This window comes from Cololabis saira, chromosome 24 (genome assembly GCF_033807715.1).
Source record: "Cololabis saira isolate AMF1-May2022 chromosome 24, fColSai1.1, whole genome shotgun sequence".
NCBI lineage: Eukaryota > Metazoa > Chordata > Actinopteri > Beloniformes > Belonidae > Cololabis > Cololabis saira.
Genome location: NC_084610.1, coordinates 7,799,838 through 7,811,407, shown reverse-complemented (window position 1 = coordinate 7,811,407; position 11,570 = coordinate 7,799,838). Strand labels below are relative to the sequence as shown.

Here is an 11,570-nt window from a genome sequence, read left to right as displayed (position 1 = left end):
CTGCTTAGATCTTCCTAATACACAACAAATTGGGGCACAAACTGCTACTTATGCTGATACTATAAGAAAACAAAAAATAGTTGTGTAAGGATTTCCTTGTGTTCATAATAAAGGCTGCTTATGCTGAAAAATAAAATGACACTATTATCAATTTATCTATTTGAACTTTTTTTTTTCCATTTAAACCAACACTAACTTTAGAAACATTTAACAAATATTGCAGTCATTGCACAAACATTATTTATTATAAGTCAGACATCAGAGGATCGACAAACTCTGCTTGAGAAAGTCAAGCTGTTGAGTTGAGAAAGTCAGTTTTTCTAACCGTTCCTGAACGCAGCAACTCCATCACCTCTAAAATGACTTTTGAAATGATCACAGATGATAAAACTGCTGATATATTTTGCACACAAATTCATAAAAGCTCTGAAATATAAGCTGGAGTTGCTTTTGGACAGGAAATAAAAAAAATCAAAAAAAAATCAATACATTCTCAGTGAATTTTAAAGGTAACAGAGATTTGGCCAAATAGGGAGTGATGAGATTAGATTTGTTCCCACTTTTGGTCAATTGTCTGAACCGTGCCAAGTAGCAGAAGAGGGAGAACTTCCTTTTAGTAAGTTTTGACAAACTGCTGGCTCATGTGCACGACTTCAGTCCATTTCATCAGGAGCTTTTTTGAAACTTGAATTTTCTGCACAGTCACGGGTCAGTACGAGTTGAACCTTCAAACTTTAGATATCAACCCTTTCCTGTCGGTCATAACAAAGCAAGCTCAGGAGCATTGAGTAGTTCTTGTCCCAGCTCCGACTCTCGCAGGGCAAAGACGGTGATGCCTGAAAGGTAAGCTGCAGGGATCACCACGTGCGTCATCTTGGGTCTGTCTTGTTCATGCTCTTCTTCCAGGACCATCCTCCTCACCTGACCTGGACACAAAAGGGATAAAACCTTTCTTTTTAGCAAAGCATTTTACCACTAAACAATGCTGTTGTTTTTTCCCTAGTTGCTGTTTTTAATTGTTTTATTCTCTTTTTACCCATGTCTTGACTTTTTATCCCTTTTACCTCTTATCTTGATTTTATATTTCTGTTTCGTTTTTAATTATCAAACTGTAGCACTTTGGGATTCTCAGGAATGTAAAGTGCATTATAAATAAAATGTATTATTAGGGCCCGAGCACTGACAGTGCGAAGGCCCTATTTTATCTGTAGGAATTGTTCTCGTTCTTCTTTTTTTTCTTTTTTCCAACGAAACAAGGGCCTTTTTGCCCCCCTAAACGTGCCCCAAAAGTCACCAAATCTTTCACGCAAGCCAGGCCTGGTGAAAACTTTGATATTTAATGGTTTGCATTAATGGGCATGGCCTAATGGCTCAACAGCGCCCCCCTAGAAAACTTTGTGCATCAAGCCCCACAATACGGTTTGACGTACATGCACAAAAATCGGTACACACTTGTATCCTGTCGCAACTTAAAGAAAAGTCTCTTGGCGCCATGGCCGAAACCGAACAGGAAGTCGGCCATTTTGAATTAATCGTGTAATTTTGGCGCAATTTATGCCATTTCTTCGGCAGTTAATACGGCCTGAACCGTAACGTGCACCCAGGTGTGTTATACATCAAAATGTGCGTCTCCATCCTGTGACGATGGGCATTACTTTTCTCAGTCAAAAGTGTTACCGTGGCAACGACAGACGACAAAAAGCGCGCCCCCCCCCTTCATCTAATTGCACCATATTTGATAGATCCTTTTTTCTGCCATAACTTTTGAATGGTTTGACATAAAGAGTCATGGGTGGTGTCATCGGACTTAGTTTTGAGTCCTTGACTTTTATTGGTGAACATTGCATGTGCGAGGGCCCGTTCATCGCTGCTTGCAGCTTAAATTATTTATTATCATTACGTGTGTTAACAGTGCATGAAAAGTGTGAAGGAAGTAGAGTGGAGTGTCTGCTTCACCCTCCACATCCAGGTCCTGCCACCGCTGGTCAAACTGGCTCCCCGAGAGTTCAGACAACGAGCAGCCGGGCGTCAGTCGCTGCAGCACGTCCTCCCGGCGAATCAGCAGCACCGATTCACTGCAGAGCCGCTGGTGCACCTCCCTCTCACGAACTACAAACACAAAACACACCCCAACAATGTAAGGGTCGTCACACGACACACGTCAACAGCTGTTGGTCTCCTCCATTTACTCACCTACTTCTAACGGATTGGTCATAAAAACAGTGTTAGGGGCAACTCCGAAAATGAGCTGATGGTGCCAGGCGTCGGGCACCTCCTCGCCCTCTGGCACAGCCAGCTGCATGTTCATGGTCGCCACGGGGACGGCACCTTTCCCAATCCAGCGTGCGAGCCAGGGGACCAGTCTGACCCGGCGGCGAGGGTGAAGGTGGAAGAATCGACCAATCACCTTCTGGTCACTGGCCTCCTGAGCTCCTCGGATGAGCTGAGCGTGAGTCGCACCTACGGGGATGTGGAAACCCAGCCTGATGAATACAAGAGCATCCCGTCTCCATTTGCTACTTCATGATGACAGACTGACTAAATAGCTGGGGGAATAGTTGGGGGGGAAAAAAAACTGCAGAACCGAAAAAGTCAATTACCACGTCTCTTCTGAGACACATAAAACTCTTAGTCTAATTCAAGAGGGTACTTTGGATGTGCCTGGTTGGCGGCGTAGCCAGCTGTCACACTGGCAGGAAATAGCACTTAATGGGTTGGAGACATTACAAAGCTTCATTCAGAGTTTAAGTTATGGTCTCAACAAGCATCTGAGACAGCTAAAATACGACAACCTGTGAAGCAAAATGAATACATACATCCACATGAAGCCACATCTCCTGCATTAATGTGTCATTACCTCAAATGTCAGATACCGGGGAAGGAAGGCACGCGCTCACGCCAGCTGTTTATGGGCGGGGAGCTCAGAAAGGGCTTTTTAACCGAAGTTCAGGGAGTTTTCCAACCATGTGGGGACTTGTGGGAGGTTGTGTTTGGGTCGGGGGGGCACTGTTTGCTATTCATTTCAAAACTCCAATATGATGGAGGTAAACTCCTTTAAGAGGATCTATGGCATTAATCTGTTGATTTTCAAGAAAAAAACTTGAAGGCTTTGTGAAAATAAAGTTAAAATTCTAGTTGAGCTTGCATCAATAAACCTCGATATCGGACAAACATTTCACTGAGGCCAGGGGAGGTGGAATGATGGAATATCACGAAAGAAAAAACCGACAGCAGTGGTGAAAACAAAGTTACATTTTCAAAAGAAATTAAAACATTTAGTCATCATAAATGTGCAATTCATCACTATATACACTCAAATATTCAAGAAAGGGAAGACCAAAGTTCTGACTTTAAACTGGCAACTGTGATGAGAAAACTCAAGGTCAGAAAATATAAACCTGCAAAAGTTCTGACCTATAATCTAGTAAACTGACAAAGGATAACTCAAATCCTTGCTTTATAAACTCAGTTCTTTGTGATGAAAATCTGAGTTTCTGAAATTATAAACTACTAAATTTCTGAGAGAAAAAATATTATCAGAAGTATCTATGACTTTATAAACTCTTTATAAACTAAATTGAAAAAGGTTCTATGAAATAAAGCTCAAATTCTGACAGTTTAAACCTTAAAATTTACATAAACCGTCCAATGGTCCATACTTGAAATATCATTTACGCACCTCACAGTGACATGTTTTTATTCAGCTGGCTACAAATCAAAACTAATCTATTTGTCCCCCACAAGTGTATGTTAATTACAGACTGTAAAAGCTGCTGGCAACCCGGTGGGATGTCCCCCATATGTTTCCTAGAGAGGTTTTGAAGCCTCTTCCTCCAGGCCGAACATCTAACCTCTAGGTTGAACCCAGAAGTAACAACTGCAGTTCATCCACTGACCACTAGGAGATGTCTCCAAGCACCAGCCCATCTCTAGTCTCCCATGGTGAAATGTCCAGCTATGCAGCAGAAACAAACATACCTGGACATAAGGTGGATGTGTTCCAGCAGGCTTCCCTGCTCCTGTTCATCCGGCCATTTACAGCAGTTACAGACGTAAATGTGCATGAGAAACAGACCTGCACTTTTTATTACATCAATCAAGTTAGCAGAGGCCAACCCCTGCAGAAGCGGTGAAGCTCCCAGCAAACATCTTTGAAAAGTTATATGCATATGCAAGTTGTTTCAGTGCCAAAATCTTAAATGAGTGCAGCATTTAGTCGATGCTGGATGAGTATAAACTGCTGACTTTGTGGCTAAGCTTTGTAACATGATAATGACTGCTGAGAGGGGGATGACAGCCGGTTAATTGTCAATCAAAACTGGACGCTCCTAATAATACATAAATGTATAGCTTTATAAAACTTAACCTGATGTAGGACAGGACTTGTTTATAAATAAATAACAACCCTCACTCCAGGCTATCTTTTTTTTCCCTGCTGTAAAATAGACTTGTAGTTCTCAAGACTGGTCTTGGTCTTAAGACCACTTTTTTGTGGTCTTGGTCTTGTCACGGCCTCGACAGTCTTTGGTCTTGGTTTTGTCTCTGTCTCAGGTCTCTCAGTCTCACTTTGTCTCGGTCTCGGATAACTGAGATGCCGTTTCACACCAAGGTGACAGAATCTTGTGATCACCAGTTCTTCCTCTTGTTAATGTACAGTTTTATAAACTATTTGTACTTTGCATTTGATTTAATGTTTTGGTGCATCTGCATGTGTGTCTGTATTTAATTACAATTTTGTGTTTATAACGGCCTTGTTTGAATAAATATATGGCATCATGGGCTTTTGAATAATACTTGCATTGATTGATTAAGTATTAGGTTAATTTCAGTGATGCTGATATACAGTGTAATTTGGCTACTATAATGGTAAATAATGCAATTTCAAGTTGATAATTGTGTGTATCATTAATATTTAAGATTTACGTTTCATCTCCAAATTAAGTACAATTTAAATCAGTAATATTTACTATTCATTAGACTTTTCTGAGGTGGATTTTGTTAGATGACTTTGGGATTAGTTAGTAGTCGAGTCAATCCTCAAAAGCACTGGAGTCAATCCTCCAATAGTGTAGAAATAGTGGTAGTGCAGTCGCCACACAGATCTGATCTCAGCTGATTGATGAAAACATTTATAGTGAGTTCAACATCATCATCCACTTCTCTGTGTTATTGAGCTGCAGTTGAAACAAGCTCATATGGAAACTAAGCAGCTGAACCAGGATGATGCTGATGTTCTACAATCACACAAGATGATGAAATACCTAGGTTTTGTTTTGGTCTTGAGCTGAACTAACTTGTCTACTGTCAGAGGTGTCAAGTAACGAAGTACAAATACTTTGTTACCTTACTTAAGTAGAAATTTTGGTTATCTATACTTCACTGGAGTAATTCTTTTTCAGATGACTTTTTACTTTTACTCCTTACATTTTCACACAATTATCTGTACTTTTTACTCCTTACATTTTAAAAACAGCCTCGTTACTCTATTTCATTTGGGCCTTTAATAAAAACTATCCAGTTAAATTGCTCCATCCGGATAGAGTGAATTTGGTTGTGGTTGTTTCAGATGTTCTTGTCCAGTTTTGTTCTTACATCCGTTCCCTCAGATTCCTGCAACTAAACTTGGATGTACATTCCAATAAAGGTTAGGATAAATGATAACATGCCTCTGAAGTTTGACTTTTTGCACCATTACAATACTTATAGGCAACTAGTCATCATATCTATTGCTCTCTGAAACACATGTTAATGCTCAATAGTACACATATATGGTTCACTGGCGTCTTTGCATTAGGGGCCGGTGGGGCACGGCCCCACCAGAGTGCGCTGATGCGCAGGGGAAGATTATGTGTCATTAAACATAAGTTCATAATAAATTTGTCTCCAATGAAATGTCCGCAGTTTTCATTTGATGCAACTTAATTTCATCTGATGACACTTTTTGTAGTGTAACTGTGTGTAAATAGTTCGCCCTGCCTGATCCAGCCCCTCCTCTGTTTCCGCTCGGTGGGGCACAGCGGAGCTGGCCCCTCTGCCTGTAATGTTGTTACTGGTGAACTGCTGCGCGCGCCTGCGCGTGTACAGCGCACACATTAGCTTCGACAGTGGGGCCGCGAGCTCAGGGCCCCAGAGCGCCTCTCATTGGCTGCTCTGAACTGAAGCAGACATGTTAACGGCGTCGGCCGGCGGTCAAACAGCTCACTCTGTGATTGGCTGTTCCCAGAATTTCCCAGAATGCTTTTCGCCGTCATTTGCGGATTGAATAAAAAAAAAAAAAATATTTTACTTTCATAATATTCACTCAGTGAATGTACAGAATCACTCGCTTGTCTTTTTCAAACCGCGCCAGAATAAAGGCTGGTTTATGGTTCCGCGTTACACCAACGCAGAGCCTACGGCGTAGGTTACGTAACCTACGGCGTAGGTTACGCGGCGACGCACCGTACGCCGGCTACGTACTTTGATTGATAGGTGACGTTTCATTCTTTCAAAATGAATGAAGTTGACTATTTGGTGAGTGTGCGATTTAGCACTTTATCAATTGAGCAGAAGTTGGAAATAAAACGTTTGGGACCACATCGACCGGATGATTTAACCATTTGTCAAGCCGGAAAAGACAAAACGAGGACATTTAATAAGGAATGGTTCAAAAGGAAACTCTGGTTAACCGGGAGCGTCAACGGTGAGTCTAACAGATTTTTATAGTGGAACTGAACATGTACTTATATTCTTTGAATTATAGTGGACTTTGTGTAATGCGCAACTGGCGATACTTGTGTGGGTGTGGGTGTGGGGGGGACACCACCTCACGTGGGCTCCCCGACGCTGATGGAGCTGTTTACCTGTCTGTGGTGCTGAAATGGCTGTTTGGCTGTGGTATACTCTGTGTGGTGGCTTTGTATATTAATTGCTGTGTATTGTATGTGCGCCGTACACGCCATGCTCGTGCACGGTCGTGCTTGTGCATTGTGTTCTTATTGTTGTCACGTTGCTGTTTCGATCTTGAGTATTTGATATGAGCTCTTGAACACTGCCATTTGGTAGCGCTATTGATATGATAATATATGTCGTTAGATTGGCACTGTTTGTGTGATGATGGCATTATTCAGCTGCAATTTTGTGGTCAAAGGTGCTGTGGTCCCTTCTCTCACTTGATACTGATTGCATAAGATTTTCCAGCATGGCCCCACCAAAATTTACAGACCAAAATCGCCACATATATTTGCATTATACAAAGATGCATTCATTTTCAATGGCTTTTGACCTTAATGGCTTTTTTCCCCCTTACATTACTTTTACTTTTATACTTTAAGTAGTTTTGAAACTAGTACTTTTATACTTTTACTCTAGTAAAAAACTTGAGTTGATACTTCAACTTCTACAGGAGTATTTTTAAACTCTAGTATCTATACTTCTACCTGAGTAATGAATGAGAATACTTTTGACACCTCTGTCTACTGGAAAGTCGGACACGTGGCCTCAGCGCGGCGCAGGCGTTACCATGGGAACGGCCCGGGTCACGTGACGGGGGCGTGTACCTGCGCTGCTGCGGGACAGCAGGTATTCCGGCAGCGGAGCCTCGTTCCTCCTCAGCCGGGTCTGCACGCAGCGGTCCGCGTCCTCCGGGGCCGCGGCGAGGCCGAGGCCGCGCAGCGCGTCCACCACGGCCGTGGCGCCGCAGGCGGACGCGCCGATCTGCAGCGTCTGCTTCTCCACGGCCTCCTGGACGGACCACAGCATGGCCGCGGAGCCCGCTCCGTCCTCCTCCTCCTGGGGCCGAGCAGACTCCGGCTCCATCCGAGAGACGCACCTGGACGACTTTACAAGGAAGAAAACTCCATTAGACGGAAAAGGAAACAAACAGCAACAGTGCGCATGCTCACACCACACGTTTGCTGCTTTTATCTGGCAGCAAAGAGACGCAACGAGACAGCAGACGCCCCCTGCTGGTGGAAGTTAGCTATTGCATCCAGCTGCAGCTTCCCCCATTTTTTCAATACGTGATTTATTTAACTTATAAAAAATTTACAACTATAGCAATTAATGCATAATGTGCGTGTTTACTTTGAGGGCCTAAATAAAGGAAGATTAAAGAAAAGAAATACAAATACAGGCAGTACAATAGTAACAATTCTTGATAACACTTGACTTGAAAAGATGTTGGTTGAATTACGTATGTATGCCATCTCTAAAGCACTGTCGTTCACTTTATAAATGTAATTCTAGGCTGGAGATGCTACAATCTGCACTTTGAAGTCTTAAGAATTAGAATAGGTTCTGTCATCTTCTGAAGCAAAATCTCTTCAATTTAACATTTGGACAGTAATTCAGTGTCCAGTTTCAGGTTTAAAAAAAATATGAACATATGGACTTTTGAAATTGATCCGACAGTAAATAATGCAGATTTCAGACACTCCTAATGTTTTTAAATCAACTACATCTCCAGATTTATACAAAGGTCAAAGGTGAGTGGATGTGTTCCTGAAGAGTCATAAACCTCCTGCCAGATCAAACTGACAGGAACAGGGCGGTATCTGCCAGAGATCAACTTTGTTTTAATTTTCCAGCTTCCAGAGTTGCATCCTGACCTGCAGTCCCACCCTCTGATCCCCTGCTGTCTACCTATTTATATAGTCATCTCTGTAGTACACAAACTATCCATGTATCAGTCATAAATACATAGAACTATTAGTTCTCTGGCTCACATAATTACTAGTAATATATCTTGTCTTTTGTACCTTTGCCTCTCCTCCTCTCTCTTTCCTTCATTTTTCTTTCCTCTCTCCCTCTTCCCTCTTATAATCCAGGTCCTGCTCAAGGTTTCTTCCCTCTTAAAGGGGAGTTTTTACCTGCCATTGTTCAAGTAATAATTGCTCGAGGGTCATGTTCTGGGTTTCTGTAAAGCGCCTAGAGACAACTTGTATTTTAATAGACCATATATAAATAAAATTGAACTGAACTGAATAATAGATATACGACTCTTGTATAATGTAGTAAATGTTGTGATTTCTTCTGCATACAAACCTTGAGGCCACAAGAGGCTGCAGTTCCCGGTCTGGCCAGCAGATGTCAGTGTTGCTGCATGTGACTGCAGCAGGGAGGACCGGGGTCCACAAGTATTTGGAGGTTAGTTTGTGATTTTGCCTCCATTCATCACAACAATTAACCTGGAATAAAACAAAATGTGATAAAAGTTTAGACTTTTAGTTTCATGATGCTACACAATAAGATGGCATTTGCCGGTCAGGAGTTGCAGTTGTGTCTAGCTAAAAGACTTCCCTTTTCAGGCAAACACACCATGACATCATTGTAAAAACCAATAATAATTTAACACTTGGATGAAAGCGCTTTGCCCTCAGCCACTGGCACAAGTCTGGAATCCATGGACATCACTAAATTCTGAGTTTCCTCCCTGGAGATGCTTTGTCAGACCTTCACTGCAGCCACCTTCAGTTGCAACTTGTTTGTGGACTTTCTTGTCTTCAGTTTGGCCTTTTTTTAACCTCCAAAAAGTCTTAATTGATTTTAGAGAATGTTTGGCATCTTTATCTATCTGCACTGTGAAGCAGCATCCTTTCAGTTCTGTGAAAGTTTCTTGACTTCTGTTGTGAAAGCTTTTTTTCTTCTTCAAAAAGGAAAGGATTCTGGTCCTTATAGCCACCGAGACACACGGTCAGGCTCAATATAAAGTACTTGGGGAAGAATCAGTTTGTATTTACAGTGTACGGGAAAAGTAAAATGAACTGTCATCACCTGCAGCCATTAAAAAATAAAAAAAGATCATTTAAGTAGTAATTTTCGCATTAAATGACCCCAACAAGCAGTCATGCTGGCTCAGCCTCTTTGAAAAGAGGCTTCCTTTGATTCCTTTTCTTTCTACTCATTATACAGTATCGCTTGCACAGGGACCAGAGCTCGGACATCTGCAGCTTTCAGCTCCACAGAAAAACACCAAGATCCCAAACTTTCCACTCATTTGTGGAGCTGGAACGCTGTGTCCGTTATACCAATCCAGGGGATGAGAGGATGAGCAAAGAAGTCTCATTTATCCCATTTCATGAATCCACACAAAATGGGGTTAAATGTCTCATTTATATTAAGATGTCCAGAAGGTCTGTATTTGTTCAAAGATAAATTAGGTAGCTCACATCACCACGAGGATCGTGACTTTACTTCTGATTATGGAGACACAAAACTATAAATTTAAACCTCGTGTTAGCTAAAGCACTGGTCCCTCTGACATATCGAAGTCCTATTTAGAGGCTTCTCAGTAAAAGCTGGTCCTTTTCTGTCCAAAATGTGTCTACGACATCGTCAGAAAACATTTTCACGCCACTGAAAAGTGAAACAATGTCGATAGCAGAGGTGGAAAAAGTACTGAAAAATTGTAATTGAGTAAAAGTATCTTTACTTTGCTTAAATCCTACTCAAAGTAAAAGTAAAAGTACTCATCTTAAAATTTACTCGAGTAAAAGTACAAAAGTACTTCATTTAAAATGTAATTTGAGTTATTTAATGCAAAAAAAGGATGAGTCACGAATCAAATCCAGCACAAGTTGTTTTAATTAACTTTGAGGCATATTAAAGTACACATCCACACTTGTTCGAGTACATTTTTTGTGCATTTGAACGCAAATAAGTCTTCCAAGTTTGGCCAAGGGTTTTTGTGGTTTTTGTGGCTGGTTTCCGCCCGCATTTAATTTTTTCACCATAAATTTTGTACTCAGTGACGTGAGGGGGTTCAAATGTAGCGAAGTAAAATACTTGGGTCAAAATGTACTCGAGTATAAGTAAAAATGACATATTTCAAAAACTACTTAGAAAATTACAAATTACTCATAAAAAGTACTCAATTACAGTAACGTAAGTAAATGTAATTTGTTACTTTCCACCCCTGGTCGATAGATGGTCTGAGTTAGCAACGGTAACTAAGGAACGGGGTTTACTGATGGGTTAGTTACCAGCAGAAATCACGTGATCTGTTTGATCCCATCTGCTGGAAGAGAAAAGAGGCCTAAAGAAAAGAACCAAAATAAGCGTCGCCTATAGTAACTTCGTGCATGCTGCTGCAGGACGTGGAATCATGACCTCCAGCATCCTGGTTGGCATTCGCCTCACCTCCCACTTTCTCCTGCCTTCCCCCCTCCGTTCGGCGACGGCCGCTGGCGGAGCGTGATTAAAACTGACCGGGCTCCCGGAGCGTGATCCCTCAGCCGATACGAGGCGAAGCCAGGAGAAGAGATGAGGAGGGAGGAGGAGAACCTTCACGTGTCTGGGATGAAAGATAGAAAGCAGAGCGGCTGTCTTCTCACTGCCAGCCTTTACCTCAGCATCACCTTTTGCCATTTGCAGACGCGGAGAAGCTGAATAATAGGCCTTTTCCTTCAGTTTTCTTACTCTGAAATCATTACAAGGTTCAGCTATTAGTTATGAGGCTTGTCAACAAATACACGGATCAATATTTGTCTGAAGAGGGTTATGAATAATATGAATAATGTGGAAGGAGCTGCAGGATCAGCAGCTTCTCCTGAAAGCATCCGCCTCTTCCAGTGTCCGGTGACAAATGCACA

General features: G+C 41.9%; 1 protein-coding gene across 1 annotated transcript; it reads right to left on the bottom strand.

Annotated features, from left to right (window-relative positions):
- Positions 1-302: 302 nt before the first annotated feature.
- On the bottom strand, positions 303-7,865 carry LOC133424957 (uncharacterized). The gene is made up of 4 exons (XM_061715559.1): positions 7,539-7,865; positions 2,194-2,460; positions 1,957-2,109; positions 303-926 (listed from the first exon to the last, which is right to left on the bottom strand). The coding sequence occupies exons 1-4, from the start codon at positions 7,795-7,797 to the stop codon at positions 760-762; spliced, it is 846 nt and encodes a 281-aa protein (XP_061571543.1). The 5' UTR covers positions 7,798-7,865; the 3' UTR covers positions 303-759.
- Positions 7,866-11,570: the final 3,705 nt, after the last annotated feature.

What these genes read in the sequence shown, in the direction of transcription:
- LOC133424957 (XM_061715559.1), bottom strand. Translation starts at nt 7,797, where the DNA reads ATGGAGCCGGAGTCTGCTCGGCCCCAGGAGGAGGAGGACGGAGCGGGC. An exon ending in GCTGTCCCGCAGCAGCGCAG is followed by an intron (nt 2,461 to 7,538) that starts GTACACGCCCCC and finishes ACATCCCCGTAG; the next exon opens with GTGCGACTCACGCTCAGCTC. An exon ending in GACCAATCCGTTAGAAGTAG is followed by an intron (nt 2,110 to 2,193) that starts GTGAGTAAATGG and finishes TTGTGTTTGTAG; the next exon opens with TTCGTGAGAGGGAGGTGCAC.